At 35.1% G+C, this 18582-nt stretch overlaps 2 protein-coding genes across 2 annotated transcripts; one reads left to right on the top strand and one right to left on the bottom strand.

Annotated features, from left to right (window-relative positions):
* Positions 1–801: 801 nt before the first annotated feature.
* FOIG_16268 (uncharacterized protein) lies at positions 802–4407 on the bottom strand (the record flags this gene model as incomplete). Its single annotated transcript, XM_031217702.1, has 2 exons — positions 802–3957; positions 4024–4407. 2 exons carry the CDS (start codon positions 4405–4407, stop codon positions 802–804), a joined length of 3540 nt encoding a protein of 1179 aa, XP_031052588.1.
* Positions 4408–6008: 1601 nt separating this feature from the next.
* FOIG_16267 (uncharacterized protein) lies at positions 6009–6293 on the top strand (the record flags this gene model as incomplete). The annotated part of the gene is made up of 1 exon (XM_031217701.1): positions 6009–6293. The coding sequence occupies one exon, from the start codon at positions 6009–6011 to the stop codon at positions 6291–6293; it is 285 nt and encodes a 94-aa protein (XP_031052587.1).
* Between the last annotated feature and the right edge of the window lie 12289 nt (positions 6294–18582).

Below are 18582 nucleotides of genomic sequence, written 5' to 3'. Positions count from 1 at the left end.
TAAACTATTCTAATAGGCTGGCTTAGTCTGGTTACTTCTGCAGAGATCTAGGCTTATTAAGAGAGCCGGCTTTACTGCCTTTTCTTAAAGGTATTTATAGATCTACGAAATTTAGCCTAATCAGGTATTACAAAAAGTCATACCCCCCTAAGGATTATGCCCGCGTATTAATTCGTTATGCCCCCCTATTAATTGCCATATAATAACTTTAAATATAATAAACAGTCTATTACTTTAGATATTAAGCCGCTTAATTTAAGTGCTCTTAATAAAGAGCTAATTAGAGTCTAGAAACACTCTACCTCAATCAATAAAGATAATTTCAGTGGGATCGACTTTCATGATTCTAGGCGGTTGCTCTTCTGGATGAGTGCAGTAACCCTTCGACTGCAGAAAGTGTCACAACCACGCGACCTCGGTTGGGAGTGGGAGATCACTGATCAACAGGGAAGAAAGGTAGGAGGCATATCGGAGTATACACTCCCAAGCAGCACCGGCGAGGGGAACCATTGTATGATCGTTGTCTCTCGCGTCCATGACGAAATTCGAGTGGACAAGGTGCTCCCGGAATTGCATGTCCTTGTATTCGAGTGGGATGATGTGGAACAGCGGGTTGCGCACCGTATTGGAACGGGGTCTGTAGACGAAGCTGCTTGGGTTAGAGCTGAACCTGAGTGGATCAAGGTGACTTTGGCTTAAGAGCTTGTGGTACCCCCGTGGTGAAGGTGGATAACAGTGAATTTGAGAGATGACGGCTTGCCTCAGGAACCTCCCTAGTTCTGGGGGATAGCCTCTTACGCATTAATCAGCTGGATGTTGCCCTCTCTGACTCATAAACCAACATCCATGAAGAACAAAAGCTCCCCAGTGATATGGGTGCCTTGTGTCAATGTTGCGACGCAGCGCGAGTACCGCCCTCTGGGACACCTCGGCCAAATCAATGATAGCAGCATGACCTCCCACGTCAGTAGAAACATCGATGCTGCGTTTCTGTTGTTCCAAGATATTGGTGTAGAACTCATCCGTAAAGCAACGACCAGTGCGAGAGGCCGTCGGCCAGATTGTTCCCAGAACAGAGCCGGCTCCCGCACACAACAACGCCGTGACTATACCCAGGGGCTCATCACCAGCCGCAATGCCCTGCGACGCCGAGTCGCAGGCTACCAGGGTCATGTGAGGCGCCTTGAGCTTCAGGTCAAAGACGTCTCGCACTGCAATGTTGCCGTCGGCAAGCTCCAGGCTTTGGTCGGCCAGGATGCTGCGGTCAAAGATACCGTGGCCGTGAAAGTGGAACAGAGCTGACTGTTGCATCGCTTCGACGAAGAACTGCCTCGTGACGTCGGTCCCCGTCACCGCCTTGGCATCGGACGTTGCAGCTGTGTTTGAAATGAGAGAGTATACGTCCTCTTGTTCCTCAGGGTCGAACCATCTGTCATCAGACTCTTGGAGCACACTCGTGAGGGTCCATTGCGTAGCGACTGATGCTGCTGGCCTCTGTCCCGAATCAACCTCCGACCAACCACCCCGCCGGCAGCATTGCGAAAAGGTGGTCAGACTCGCACTGTAGATGACTGGGTTCCGCTCGATAACGGGGACGTTGTCCGAGATGTACAAGGCATGTAGGGGTATCGAGTGAAGCACACCAGTCGGGCAGAGAACGACGAGATCCCCGGGCTTGGTCAACTGGTCGAGAGGTGCGACCAGGCCGTCGAGAGCACGTAAACTGAACTCGGGCTCGTATTCAGAGTAGAAGTCGTCCTCTTGGAAGGCGGACACTTGTCCAGGCTGCGCATCGAGCCACTCTCGCTTCCAAGCTGCCACCTCGTCAGGCGAGACTGGACATTGCATGACGGTAGGCGTCTTTTCCTCGCCTCCCAGAACCAATACCCAGAGCTTGTTGGAGTGCTCGAGCCAGTCGATGAATTTCACGTCTCTACCAGGAGAACACTTCTTCATCTGGCTTCCCAGCTGCTGGATCTGGTCGATTCCGACTGGTGTCCCATTCTTGATATCCATCATAGCCTTGAGCAGAGTGTCTTGAGCCATCCGCTTATGAATAGCCTCAAGCTCGCCGCGAAGCCTAAGACGAACCTCGGGGGGGCTCCCGGCGATCCGGGGCGAGAGCGCATCCGCCTCCTCCATCAGCTCCCTCCTGGTTGGATCTTGGATGACCTGTTCGCGAAGCTCCGCAGGGACGAGGCTGTCAACGCCTAGCTGATCTGACAAGCTGCGCGCTTTGGCTTTCTGGGTCCATTCCCATAGCTCAGTCACGCGACCCTCTATTTGGCAAACCCGGAACGCGCGTCGGTACGTCTCCCTCAAGCCCTTGAGGGAGGTGAACTGTTGTCGGCGAGACACAGCCTCAAAGCTGGCCAAGGCTGTCATGTCAGCCCTTTCAACCGCCCACGCATTCTCGGCATCTTGAAGCGCCGTGAGGGTCTTGTCCCCTACCATCCATCCGCGTTCCCAACCGGTGTATACGACGATCGACCGCCAGCGACTTGCCGTGGCGATGAAGGTGACGTTGTCTGCCTCCCTGAACAGATCAAGGGATATGTCGATGAGGTCGAGGCAGCGCTGCAGGAGATGGGCAGAGGGCGAAAGCTCAAACCAGCGGTAAATCGCACAGCTTTGCATCTGGCGCGTATTGGCAGCCTCTACAAACCGTAAGTGCTTCATATACAGAGCCACTGATTTGTCAAAGCAAGCCAGACACGGCTCCCACGCCTTGGGGTCAGTCTCTTTCATGGGCAGCGTAAGCTCCATCCCTTGCACTTGGAATAGGCCGGCCATGCGAATGTCTCCATCTTCCGAGTCGGATTCCAACTCATTGACAAAAGTCAACATTCTCTCCATCCAGTACCGTCTTTGCTCGGTTTGGAGAGTCCTTATCTGAACAACGATCATCTCCGTTTTCTGTGCCGCCTGGAGAGTCAACCCAGCGGCTCTGTCTCGCGTCGTCTCGGTATCGGCAAAGGAAAGGATTTCTTCCAAGTCTTTTGGGTCCGAGTTGTTTTGCTGGTACAGTTCGAGCTTTGCCTGTAGGAGAGCGTTGCGGGCTGTAGCTGCGTCGCTGGGAAACGTCTCTTGAAAGATCTCGACTGCCCTGGCTGCCCGATCGTGCGCCTTGCGATAATCATGCAGCTGAGAGTATGCTTGGGATGCAAGGTACGGCGCGATGCCCCTCAGCCACCTGCAATCTCCCTCTCTAAGCGTGGTGTCGAGAGCCTCAGCTGCCTCAACGGCACTGGCGGCCTTGCCGGAGTGGGCGAGCCACATACTTATCAGACCCACGCGGCCAATATGGGTCAGAAACACTGCTCCTGCTTGATGTGCTAACTCATCTCTGATGTGGGACAGCGACATCTGTAGCTCGAAGGCAAGCCATTGTGGGATATGGGCAAGGAACGCGTGGATGGCTGTCTGATATGACGCCATGGAATCACCGGTCTGGTACTTGGCAAAGTAGCCCTTCAACTCGTCGAGCAGCTCGTCCGTCAGACATTGATGATCCTTCTTGAGGGCTCGGCTGAGTTGCTGGAACCTAAGATCCATCACCCCCACGGCGTGGCCTTGATCAATGTAAATAGTTTTTGCCGACGTTTCTATTTCGGCAAGGTAAGCTTCGTCAAGCCTCTCGCTGGCCTTGTCTGCAAGAAGAACCATTGCGTTTGCCTTGAAGAGTGGGGGAAGATCCGGTGAACTGAGGAAGCGTTGCATCATCCCGGACCAGGTTTCAAAGTCCAAAGTCGTGATGCCCACTCTCGTAGCGGATTCCAAGAATGCGCTATAAGCCTGCAAAATCTCAAAGGATTCCCGGTGGCGGCTCGCAGAGACCAGCCTGTCGTAGGTGGGCCGCAGCCAGGAGATTAGAGCTTCGAGCTCGGCAGGGGCAATAGGTTGATGGTGAAGGCATGATAAAACACGCATCCTGGAATAGCACAGAGCAATCTCAATCTGTTGTTGGAGAAGCAGTCAGTATTCTTCCAAATCAATAGGGTAGACTGATGGGACAGGACTCACGGTTGTCGGCTCGAGCTCTTCGAGAGCCGCAAAGTCTGAAGTCTGGAGACGCAGCTCTTCTGCTTCCTGGAGGGGTGCATCAAAGGAAGCAGTGACTAATAGCTTGAGCCTGCAGACTTCTATCCTCATTTGGATGCCCAGTCGCTCTTCTCTGGTTGTTGCTGTACCAACAGGGCCGGGGAGGTTGTCCAACTCGTCGAGGAGGACTGTCAGGGCATCTCGCCAATAGCCCTGAGTTTTGATGACTCTTGAGAGTTCCAGCACGGGTTCAAGGCGATCAGATGCCGTCTTGAGAAAATCGCGCAACAGTGCCGCGGCCTCTTTGTACTCGGCTCTGTCGGCGTGAAAGCGGCTTCGCGCGAGGGCATCCGGCCAAGTCGCCATCGCTTGGGTCCAGTGGTTGAGTTTTGACGAGGGTGATACCGAGGAGGAGTTGATGGGCATGTGCTCGGCGACACGTGTTCATCATGAAGGTTGCCCCTTGCAGGTTCATCAAAAGAACCAATAGCGAGGCGGCCTCCTCAGCCTGATTGTGAATGTGCAATGCAGCCCGATTCCACGTGAGCCAACGCCGAATGGCCAATCCCGGCTGTACCGGAGAGCGCGGGGTAAGAACACAACCACCTTGATATCCCCCGTCTGGAGCATCCTGTGGTGTACTCAGTATGGAATTGACCGAGTCGGCGGCATTGGAGAGTCGATATTGTCAGTTCGAATTCGACGGCGGCTCCGGCAACTTGGGTCAGCGCAACCAGAATGACACGGATACTAGGACTAAAATCACGCATATCGAGCTCTTCGGCAATGGCATCATCGGTACCGTCGTGTCTCTGGCGTACGGAACTTGGCAAGGACAGCCTGCAGCGCTCTTGGTGCTTCTTTTCAGCCTGCGCGGACGTGAGAATGGCTATTTGCGCGTGAGAAGAGCTCAAATCTCCATCACGTTCAGATCCCGAACACCCGGCGACAGTTATCCCGTCGTCCGATTAATCCAACCCAGTAGCAAGCGCGTGCCTGACTCGGGAGCAGCTGGAACCCCTAATGGGGCTCCCGATGTCAGGGCTTCGAGCCCATTTGCCCCGTGGACCCAGGGCCCTTTTGCTATTAAAGCTTCTCCCTGGTCTGAGAAGTCGCAGTCGGAGCTGCACCAGGTCTTGATGGAGCTCGCATTGCCACGTGGATCCCCGCCGAACATCTGCGAGTCGATCCCTGTGGCAACCGTCCTGACATTCTCCAGCCCGTTCGTGGCATTTGTCAAAGCCGAAGCTGATCTTCCTGCTCCAATCCGCAAGCTCAGAGCCTTCCCTTGGTCCAAGGATGACCCTGTGCTGTTCGATGGCATTACTCCCAAGGGCAGGGGAGTTGCCAGCACCGATTTTTCGAGGCTGGGAGACTCTGGTCTGGAAGAGTTTATGATGGACTGTCTGGGCCCTTTATCGACCCGAGACCGCGTCCCAATCTCCTCGACAGCTGGATCCTATACTTCTACCGAAGGAAGAATCAACAAGCCACTTGCGTCGAAGCCATCACGCCAAGTATACCGAGTTCACGGCATTCCTTCCTCATGCTCCAGTGACACCTTTGTTCGGTTGCTGTCGCTCGCCTTATCCGTACCGGATGTCGCTATCCACATCAAAGCCTTTTCGACGCATCACCATCTGGAAGAGAATGTGGCAGTCGTATCGTTTGACTCTGAACCAGCCGAGTTAAAACTCTCATCGCCAAATGGGCGCTGGCACTTCACTCTCCCATCCCAGCTCTGGCTACCAGCACAAGGTTCCTCAGCATCAAAGGGCGCTGCTGATAACGACCCCGTGAAGGAGAAAGACGTCGATTTGCACTTTGACACCGACTTCCACGGCTTCACGCAAATTGGAATGAATCTCGATGCTCATTTGAGCGCCAACGTCGAGTAAGTCATACATAACCCCGTTGCAGCGTAAATTTGCTGACTTGCGGGACTTGGCGTAGCATCATCGCCATTCATGGACTGGGTGGACATGCTTTTGGGTCCTTCAAACAACGAGGTGGCCACTACATGTGGCTTCAAGAGACTCTCGAGTCTGATCTCGTCAAGATTCGAGAGTTTGGACAGCACATCCGACCAAGGATCCTTATTTACGGCTACGATGCTCGTGTTGATAAGAGCCAGACCTTCCAGAGCATGGAAGACCTGGCAATTGAACTCAGAATGCAGCTTCAAGGGATACGGCAAAGACATCCAACTAGACCTCTCATCTTCATCGGCCATAGCCTGGGCGGTTTATTGATCAAGGAGCTTCTCATCCAGTGTGCCGAACCAGAAGCCAATGCCACGGAATCAGCCATCCTCGAAGCGACAATAGGAGCATTGTTCTTCGGCGTTCCTAACAAGGGGATGGACGTCACCGCCCTCCTTTCCATCATTGGAAGCCAGCCAAACTCGGAGTTCCTCACTTCATTGGGTGTCGGCTCTCCTGTCCTAGCCAAGCAAGCCGAGTTATTCCCCAGGAGCTTTCGCTCTGACCAGGCTATCATTTACTCGTTCTATGAAACGTGCCTTTCCAACACGGCAGAGAGAGTATGTTGCTCCCCGCCCCCAATATGAGTCAACCTGTCGAGATATGGCTGCGCATTAACACATAGCGTCGAGCAGGTCAATGGGAAACTGAGCTTGACAGGCGACCGCGTCGTGCTTGTCGATAAGGAATCTGCCACGCACAGTCGCCCGTGGGAAATGAACAAACACTTCATCATTCCCATTCAGCGTTCGCACGCTGACTTGGTCAAGTTCAACAAGTACAGCCCGGATTATGAGACAATACGCAATTGCATCGTAGACATTCTTGCCAGACAATTTGGACGTCGGCAATAGTCACATAGCTCTAGTCCTAGGTACTTGGGAATGGGTATTTCACGTGGAGAGGCTCATGAGCGGTCACATTACTTGATCATCAACTTTTGATTGGTGAAGCAGGCCATGGCCTACCGTGGCTCAGACAACCCAAGCCCCCTCACTCTTTCATCGCTGGAAGGCTAGGAGGTTTTGTCGAATCATAGTGGCGGATACCTATGACAGTGCAGTAACCTGCAGGCTAACCGAGGCCTCCCGCCACGCCCCAAAAAGAGGTCAGATGATGCCTCGCTTCCTTTCAACCCCATTCTCTCCTGCTCACCAACAATGGGCCACCGTACTCAGCGCTTGGCTTGAACGACATGAACTCATTTGTCTTACTTTTGCTATCATCATGATGGGTCCAGGACCTTGTCCACCACCCTTCGCCTTGGAGGACCAGCTAACGCGGGAGCTAGACCGACCAGCGCGCTACGTGCCTGGGCATCCTCAAGTGCCACTCCGGTTTAAGGCCGTCCAAGACTTGCTCGCCAGCGACCTCTGCTCCGACGACATGGATCGAGTTGCTATATATCCTTATTGTTTGTCCCAATTTCACTGAAAGAGGAAACCCCTGTCGGTGTTTAAGCCTGTGATTGGTCGGACAGAGAGACCAGAGTGGGGTGAGCTAGATAGCCTCTTTCAGTCTAAGCGAAGACCACTGTAGGGCTGGGAAGTACCAGCGGCAGTGTTGAAGTATAAGCCTTAACAGTCTTCTGGGGGGTAGCCCTTTTTTGTTTTATCAAGCAGTAAACTATGTGGGGTAAGCGATATAGCGCCGGCAAGGGTAAAGAAAGAGTTAAGTTAAGTGAAAGAGAATCTTATTAAAAGAGGCGAAGGTGATTAGTAAGAAAGAAATAGCTAGTAGTAGAAAAGGAAAGTTTAATAGGAGAGATTTCTCTAAGAGAGATACTTAGGAAATAAGAAAAGAAAATAGAAAAACAGCTAGGAAAAGTTAAAAATAAAAGGGGATAGAAAGAGATAAGAAGATAGAGATAAAGAGAGGTATTATATAGTGCAATAGAGCTAGGTGGCCTAAAACCCTTTGTATTACTGATTAGTTTAGGCAGTTTCTTAAGCTCTTAGGGGAAAGAGAAAATAACCTTAGTTTATTAATATTTTCTGTTTTAATATAAACCCTGCTAAAGGCTTAAAAGCGGTTAGCTTGACTAGCTGCCTGCAGCTATAATAGCCTGTTTAATGGGATAAGTAAGGCAGACTTAGATATATACTAGCCTATATATAGGGAAGCTAACTGCCTAACTAGTACATAGGACGTCTAGGTATGCAGTGATGTTTATAATAATTAATTAATATAGGCCAGCAAATTGATATAATGGGAGTGAGTAGGCAATTATTAGCTATTATGCGTTCCTTAGTTGTAATTAGGGTAATAGGCTTATCTGCCTACTATATTAGCATAAAGCTCTTAGGCATACTGCCCTGCTTTGCAGAGATTGCTAAGTCCTGGTAAGATGATTTGTATTACTAATTCACCCTTAAAGAAGTAAACCTCCTATTATATTATAGGTATTAACTATAACTAAACTTTCTCTCTTACCTTATAATAAATACTAATAAGTTACTTTATATATAGTAATAGATAAAGTGGATAAACTTATAAGATATAGTAGTTTTTTAATTTAATTTTACTTAAAAGTTTTTAAATTATTACTATCTAGAATTTAAACCTGTAGTAATGCTAATATAATTAGGCATTTTATTAGCCCTATTATATATTATTACTATTAAGGTAAGGTGGCTATTTATAAGTTTGTAGGGGTATCTTACTAATTGTTATACTTAAAGAGGCCTGAGTGTTAATTATTAACTGTTAACTAAATGACCTTTTTTATATTTTAAGTAATATAATCTGATTTAGAATAGGGTCTGGGAAAGGGAGGCAATTTCGTTGTTACAGCCTGATGGATCTTAGCATTCTCAATAAGACAATTATTAAGTAGGACTCTGATCACAACAGCGTGTCTGCAATTACTAACTAAAGAGATTATATTTATAAGAATAAGTTCTTTATAAATTCTAGCCTTAGCTAGTAAGGAGGTATACTAAAGAGGATTATATAATTATAATTTAATTATTAAAACCTAGTATATTAGCTATAATGCTATTAATTATAACTTAAGTAGATATATATAATTAAGTCTATATATAATTTCCTATTATAAAGGATAATTTCTACTTTACTAAGTAAAGATAACCTTTAAATCTGCTTTAGAATTATAATTATTATAATAGTTAAATAATAAGTATACCTCTTAAATATACTTTTTAGTAATTCTAATTATAAGCTAGTGTCATAGGTCAGGCTTAGGAATATAGGTAAACAGGGAACGCTTTAGGCAGATAGGATTTATTACTATAGATAGGCACTGCTAGCAGGTTAAGCTCTATTAATAACACATAGCTTGAGGAGCTATGTTTAGGAGCTATCTGGCAGTTAGTTAAGATCTTCTGTAATAATATATTGCCATATAACTAAGATCTACTTGGCCTATCGGTCTAGGGTAACCTGGTCTGGTTTTACGCTATGATAGCTAGTAGTATATTTAAATACTAATTTTATAGTTTTAAAACTAGTAGTACTTAAATAATATATAATAATAAAATATAATAGAGTTATAAATACTATTATAAACCTCTTTTATATTATAAAATCCCTTTTGTAAAAATACTATTAGCTTTAAATAACCCTAATATATATAATAAGTAAGTATACTAACTAAGTAAGTATACTAGAAATTCCTACTATTAAGATAAAAGAGAGCTTAAAATCACAGTAAAGCATCTAAGTAATTAAAACTAATAACTATACTCTTCTTTAGATATTTATATAACTATCTAATATATTCTTATATTATATCCAGTCTTTCTATAGGTTTTATAACGCCTTTCTCTTACCAGCTTTAACCTTCCCTAACTACTACTTCTTAATAATTTAGCTACTATTTATATATTAATGTCTTTCTAATTAATTATATCTCTACCCTTACTTATAGTTATTTTTTTTTTTTATAGGCAGCTTTTTTTTACTTTATGCCTTTTATTAAGAGTCTTATTTACCTATTAAAGGATTTAATTCTTAAACTTTAATAATACTATCTAACATATTATTACCTTTATTCCCTTAGAAAATAACTTAAGTATATTAATAATAAATACTAAAGAGTTATCCTAGTGCCTTCTAATTTGCCTTTTAAGGTATTTAAATTAAGAAGTAGCCTTAAGGATAGTCTTTAATATCTTAAACACCTAAAGGTCAAGAAGGCTAGTATTATAACCCTAGCGGTTATATTATATATACCTTATAAAAAACTTATATAAGGCATTAATGCCTTAATAGCTATAGGCTAATTAGAGCTAGATTACCTTATAAATAGGATTATAATACTTTAGGAATTACTATAATCTAAGATTATTATAATTTAACTACCTTAGTAATCCTCTTAGATTACTTCTAATATATAAATTATATTTATTAGTACTTAAATAAAACTTAGCTTACTAGCTATTAATAAGACTTCTTTATATTAATAAGCCTAATATATATTACTTAATTATTAAGAGATATAATAACTAAATCCGCTTAATATTAATATCTTATATTATCTGTAAATATAAACCTAGTATGGATTAGTTTTCCTATTTAAAACTATATTTATTATATATTAATAACTCTTATTTAGAATATATTATATTAAACAACTAAGTAATATTATACTATTAAGATATCTAATAACCCTAACACCAGACTAGCACCTCCTTATACTAAAGCACTACCTAGTAATACTAAGATTACAGCTAAAATCCAGTAGCTCTGTAATACTATTTATACCCTATAGACATAAGTTAATAAATAGTAGAATACTACACCTATTAACATTAGTATAGAGGAACTATAAGGAAAAGATATTAAAGAAGCACTAAAGCCACCTAAACCAGAACTATTTACCAGGAAAGCAGCTAATATAATTCTATTCCTAACCTAAATAAAAGTATATTTCCGCTTATTTCTAAACCAACTAAATACTGCCATTAAGAAAGTATTATATACCTTACTACTAATCTAAGGAGATGCTAAAGATTAATAGGAACCTATTATAAGAGACTTTTTTAAAAATAAGAAACCTACTTAGGAATAAGATATATAAAATATCTTTATAGATTAGGATAATTTTAAATAAGCCCTTAAAGATAATTTCAAAGTAATAAATAAAAAACAATAAGCCGCAGCTAAGTTACTTATACTTAAGTAATATAAATCCTATGCAGCCTACTTCGCCAAATTTCAATAGCTTATATCTAAGACTAAATAGGATAATAAAGCACTAATAAAAATCTACTATAGAGGATTAAAAAAAAAAGTCAAGGATAAATTATACCTAGCCAATAGACCTAATAACTTAACCACATATATCACTATAGTAATTAAAATTAATAAATAATAATATAAACGCAGAAGAGAGAAAGGAAATCATAAACAGGGTAACGACTTTAACCCATACTATCCTAATTAATGCCGCAATAATAAACCACAGAATCAGCAATAACAACATAGTAAATATTATAACAACACATTATACAGTATATAGCCAGGCCCTATAATGCTAGGAGCCATATAACAAGGATACAAAAGACCTAGGAAACCCCAAGACATGTCTAAAATAAAATACTATAATTACAACCAGTTCAGACATATAGCGCATAGATGCCCCAAACTACACAGACTACGAGATCTAAACCAAGGTAAGCAAACCCTAGGACTAATTAAATAACAAGACCCTTAGATAGCTATCTGTATATAAATACTAGGAATAACCTATAGCAGTTATAAAACAGTTCCTAACTACCTAATTAAGTTTATAAAACCTAAGCCTAAGTCTTAATTAAGAAGGCAGCTTAAAGTATTAACTAAAAAAGAAAAAAAATAATAACAGGTTAAAAGGAATAAAGTAAACCACTAATACTACTATAAATATATATAAGACCTAGAAAGAAAGGCATATAAATAATAGAAATAGTAAGAAAGAAGATAAAGAAAGAAGAATACTAAAAAAAATAACCTTAGAAAACCTTAAGTCCTCGGAGTTATTAGAAGTAAATATAAGACTACTAGCCTAAAGGAAATAAAAAAACTAAAGTAGACTTTATACCTAGATAGCTTAATTAAGAAACTATAAGATCTATTCTTAACCTATAAAGAAGCCATAGAAGTAGGCATTATAACTAAAGGCAAGGGAAAATATACTAAGAATACAGGAAGCATTAAATTTAAAGAACAATAAGTGGCCTACCATTAGATAAAGAAAGATAAATAAGAAAATAAGCTTATATATTAAGCTAAGGAAAATACTTAATATTAAGAAAACTATAAAAAATAAAAACTTAGAAAACCTTAGACCCTTAGAGTTATTAGGAAAGGGAAAATAATTACCTCTAATATAAATAAATAGGCCTAGTCCTCTAAAGTAATAGATAATATCCCTATAAGAACTAAACTCTAGGATAAAGAAGAAATATAAAAAAAGGAAGTTAAAGCCAGAAATAATATCTAATAGAAGTAATACTAAAACTCTTAATTAATAGGATATAAAAGAAAAGCAGCCTAAATAACTATATAATATCTTTACCTTAAAGATAAATAAATTATAAAGAAATAAATAGAAGAATATTAATTAAAATATAATAAATTTAAAACAAGGATATATAAGATATAAGAAGACTTTTATATATAAGAAGCCAGGGAATATAAAGATACTAAGAGAGGAAATAAGATCTATATTAGGGTATACTATATTAATAATACACTTAACCCCCTATATAAGGAGCCTGCTTTTAATACTAAAGATAATATATAAATTATACTAATATACCCTTAATATAATAAAATATCTTAGGTATTATATAAGAATTACTAATATAAAAGGCATAAGTAAGAGAAAATAAATAATAACTATTTCCTAATAATAATACCTAATATACTAAATAATAAGCCTTACCTAAAATATAAAATAAAAGGATACCTAGTATATATATAATATAATAACCTTAAAGTAGTAAAATTATAATTTAATATACCCTGATAATTATTATTTATATTAATAGCCTGCTAATAATTAAGTTTATATAGGAAATTTTATAGCACTAATAAGATATAAGTATTATAATAATTAAAATAAATAAGTGCTAATAATTAGCATTTTAGGTATTATAATAGCTATAATAAGTTTAAAATAAGTAAGAATATAAAAGAAATACTTATAAATTAATTAATACTAATATTAATATATAAACTTATAATATTAGTAAGTATATAGTAAATTTACTTTAAGGTTATTTTCTTTAATAATTATTAGGTAATAAGGTTTATAAATATAAATCAGTCTGCTATAACTAACTAAAGCACATTCTTAACTTATAAAGTTTAGTAATAGCTATAGCTATATATCTTATTATATTTAAGTTATATTAGCTTAAACTACTAATATAAAGTAAAGGGGTTTAAGGAAAGTATTAATATTATATAATAGCTTATAATATATAAAGGTTAAGGTAAGACTTTAATTTTATTAAATTTATTTATAATAAAGTACTTTATATATAAGTTAAAGCTTTAGCTTCTTTACTATTATATATATTAAATTATAGTTATATAGAAGTAAGTAAAGCTATATCTTTATAATACTTTATATAATCTTAATAAATAGGAGATTAAGGATATATAAAAATAGGTATCTAATTATAATATCTTTTAAAGCTAATAAAAAGTTTATAATAATTTACTACCTAGGCCTAATAATATATTACTAATTATAGCTTTAGGTCTGCTAGATATAAGAGGTATTTAATATAAATTTATCCTAAAGCAAAGTATATTATCTTAGCCTAATTACTTATATATAAGCATAAAGTTAAGGCGGATTTAAGAATATCTTAGGGTTAAGTATAAATAGGATATAAAACTTAAAGGTAAATATTACTTAGCTACTATAATAAATAAAAAAAGAAGTAATAATCTATAGAGAATAAGAGTTTATTATTAATAATTATTCTCTAATAGGCTAGGAAGTAAGCTATTTAAGGTAGTAAGAGGGCTAAATCTTAAATAATTAAGGGCTTAAGATAATAAGTTATAAGCCGCACTCTAAAGGGCTATTAATACGTTCTAGAGTAAGGATAAAGATATTTAAAGTTAAGAAGTAAAGTATATTAATAAGGAGAATAACTTTATTATATTAAATTTATAGCTTTATTAACTTAGTTCTGCTATTTATTTAAAGGATTTTAATAGGAAAAAGGACTTCTTAAAGGGCTTAATTATTATAAAATATAAAGTAGATTTAAATAATTTAAATAAGTTAAATAATACTTAACTATAGTTTATATATATTATATTTAATAGGCTAGTTAATTATACTAAGGCTATTATTATATTAAATATTATATCTTAGAATGCTTTATTTAAGGTTAATTATAAAGAATTAATAAAAAAGAGGATAAAGCTATTTTATTTTTAGTTTAAGCCTAAGATATAAAGGAGATATATACTTATAGTTAAGTAGCTACTTACTTATATTATTTAATATATATCTTTTAAGGATAAAGCAAATTAGCTGCTATTTAAACTTAGTATATAATAATAAAGTGCTTATAATATTATAATAGAATATATAAATAATTTAATAAATACTTAAAAAGAAAATAAAAATAATTTAAAAGCACCTAAGGTTATTAGACTTCTTAATCTATTAGAAATTACTATTCTTAAGCTATATATCTTTATTTTTAACTATTTTACTAAGGATATAAAGTATAATAGTATTCTTATTAGCTTCTTAACTATTCTTAATATATAGGCAGATAGTATATAAGAAGGTTATAAGGGTTTTATATTAAAGCTTTCTGCTATTATAATTATTTCTTATTTTTATATTATTAAATATGCTATAGACTAATAAGCTAAAGCTATTAAGTAAAAGATATAATAAGGGCAAAGCCAGGAGGAAGCAGAGGAGAATAGCTTAAGCTATTTTATATTAATCTCTAAGATAACTTAGTAGTTTATAGTAAGCAGGGGCAAGGGCTAGGAAATAATATTAATATAATTTATTATCTAGCTCTAAAGTTTTAATATAATTATATAAAATAATATAATAATATATAATTTAATAAGCTAGGATAAAGGCAAAGAGGAGCTTATTTATAAGGGTATTTATTTTAATATTTTTAATATATAGGTAATAATAAGGTTAATAGTCTAATAGCTAGAAATTATACTTTATAAGGATTTATTATTATTTACTAAGTACTTAAAGCAGTCTTTAGCTAAACTTAGACTACCTAAAATACTATAAGACTAGCTTCTAAATAATACAGCTAATAAAATAATTAGGCATTTATTTATTAATATATTATTTTAATATAATAATAGTACTAATAAAGGCTAGGTTATTAAAAAGGTCTTATAAGATAATAACTTAAGAAGTAAATAAATTAAGTTAATAAGTAATAATAATATAAAAATAAATTCCAAGGTAGTATATTAATATAATCTTAGGATAGAAAAAGTATTAAAACTACTAGCTATTTTTATATATATTAATAGCAGGTTCCTACTAAGGGCATAAGAACTTCTTATTATATAATATTATAATACTAATAATAAAGGGATTTATAATATTTTATATAATTAAGGACTTATTATAATTATTATAAAGATATATAAATACTTTATAATAACTAAGAGGCTTAAGATTATTTACTACTTTTTACTATAAGAGGTTAATACTTTATTAATATATTATTTATAGCTTATTTTATTATTTTAAGAAGATATCTAGGCTAATATATAAGATAAGTCTATCTTTAATACTAACTTATAGGTAATAAAAGGTACTTAAGAGAGTAAGAAGTAATAAAATAATAATTAGGTAGATATAGCTATAAAGGCTAATTAAGCTTAGGCTAGCTAAGATAATAAAAATAGGCAAGATAATTAAAGACTAAGACCTATAAAATATTAGATATCTTTATATTTATTATATAATATTAAAAGACTTAGTATTTTAGCTTATAGGCAAAAGCTAAATATTAATAGCTAGAGGTATATATCTATTATAATTAGCTAATAATACTTTTAAAATATATTTATAATATATATAAGGCTTTTATATAAAGTAGACTTAGATAATAATAATAATAAGAGTAATAATAATAAGAATAGCTTATATAACTTATAAGTAAGTTATAAGTCTAAGACTATAGGCTTAATTTATAAATAGTTAATTATTAAAAAAGTATTTAAAATAAATAAATACTAAGTTAACTTCTATTATATTAATAAAGAATAATATTAGCTACTAGGCTTTTTTTTTATAATAAGAGGGTTTAATAAGGTTTTTATATTAGGCCATAAGTAAAAGAATATATTTATATATAATAAGGCGCTTTAAAAATTATAGCTTAAAAGATAAAAGTTATATTATTAAATTAATATTAACTAAGAACTTATCTACTTATATAAAAAGTAAGCTTAATTTTAGGGTATTTAATATAAGGTAATTTAAGTAATTATAATAAATAAAAGCCTAATTATAATTATAATAGGAATATAAGATAAAAAGAGCTTAAGCTTTATACTACTAATAATAAGCTATTTAGGCAGGGTAATTATTATAATAGTTTTACTTATATTACTATAAGGTAACTTAATAAAATAGTATTAAAAGATAAAGATATTATATATTAAGTAATATAGTAATTAGTCTCTAGGGCTAGTATTACTTATTTTTATTATATTAGAATTAGTAATAATTAAGTAGTTTTATAATTATATAAAAGGACTTTAGGTAATAATATAACTTAATAGGTTTATTTTTAATAAAGTATATATAATATTAGAGGGTATATAAGACTTTTAACTAAAGCTAAGGGAGCTAGGTTAGTTAATACTAGTTAAGGTCTAAATAATTTATTTAATAGTAATATTATTATTAAGTAAGAAGAGAGAGTTCTTTAAGCTTATAAATATATAACTAAAGGATATAATTATAATTAGAATTAATATAAGTTAGGCTAATATAATATATAATATATAAATATTAATAGTAATAACCTTAAAGCAGGTAATTAAAGTAAAAATAATAAAAGTTTAAGAGGTATTAAATTAGAAACTAAAGGAGTATTTATAATTAATAAAAATAATTATATATTATAATATTATAATAGTAATAAATACTCTTATTATTAAATTAAATTATAATACTTATTACTAAGATATTAATATATAAGATAAAAAGGCAAAATAACTATAAGCTTAAATAAGTAAATTAAAGCAGGAATAATATAGCAGAGGATAGGTAATTATAATTATTAATATACTTAGGCTAGGTATTAATATTTTAGATATTTAAGTAATAATATATATAAAGATATTATTTAAGATAGTAGATTATATATAATAGAGTAATTAAGCTAAATAAGATAATAAATAAAATAAGGTAATAAGTATTTAGGTTACTACTAAGGGGCAAAGAAGGTTAATAGGGCTTAGAAGTAATAAGGTAATAAAAGATTTTATTAATAGGCAGGTATATAAGTAGGTTATCTTAGACTTAGAGATAAATAGCTATAATAACTAGGATAAATATAAAAAGGGCAAGAAGTAATATAATATCTATTAAGCTGCTAATAAGATAGTAGAACTAGAAGATTTAAAGCTTAATAAGGAGAATAAAAAAATAGACTTAAGGATATAAGAAATTAATATATAATAGATTTAAAGCTAGGTAGTAAATAAGGCTATAAGTAAAGTAAAGAAAGTTAAGCTATTTTAAAAAAGGCTTTAAAAGTAATTATTTAAAAGGTATATATTTTATTATCTACTTAGGATAGCTAATTATAACTTAGACTATATTAAGATAAATTATAATATAATATAAATAGGTAATAGCTTACTAAGAAATATTTTTAATATAAGGCTTTAAATATAGATATACTTAAAGAAGAAAGGGGAGGTAAAGAAGTTTAATAGTTATTATAATTACTTTCTTTTATAAGAATTATATAATAAATAAGAAGAAAATATAATAAAAGGCAGCTAGTAAAAGATTAGAAATATTAAGTATTAATACCAAGGTATTATAATATTAATAATTTTATATATTTATATATTATCTCTAAATAAGGTAAAAGAGTTATTTTTAAAACTAGGGTTTATAGGTAAAATAAGTACTTTAGTAAGTATAAGATTTAAGAAGTAAGATATATAAAAATAAATAGGTAGGCAGATTAATTAAAGAGGGTTATAGGTATTTAATATATATAGAGTTTTCTTATATATAATAGAAATAAAAAAAGGGGAAGAAGTATAGGCAGATAAATTATATAAATATTATAAGTTATAGGGTTAATATTATATAATAAATATAAAGTTAATATATTATATAGGCTATATAGGGTAAGAAAGTAGCCATAAGGTAGGATATAAATAGAGAAAAAAGATAAGTTTAAAAATAAAATAATATAATAAGAGGAGGGTATAAGGTAGTTAAAGTATATAAATAATATAATATAAGATATAAAGAAAAGTAAATAATAAGTTTTTAAAAAAAGAAAGAAAACTATAAGTAAAATAAATATAAATAGTTAATTATTTTTTATATAATAAA

The sequence above is a fragment of the Fusarium odoratissimum genome (genome assembly GCF_000260195.1).
Source record: "Fusarium odoratissimum NRRL 54006 unplaced genomic scaffold supercont1.72, whole genome shotgun sequence".
Lineage (NCBI taxonomy): Eukaryota > Fungi > Ascomycota > Sordariomycetes > Hypocreales > Nectriaceae > Fusarium > Fusarium odoratissimum.
Note: the sequence above shows the minus strand (reverse complement) of the source record. Positions and strands in the feature narration are given on the sequence as shown.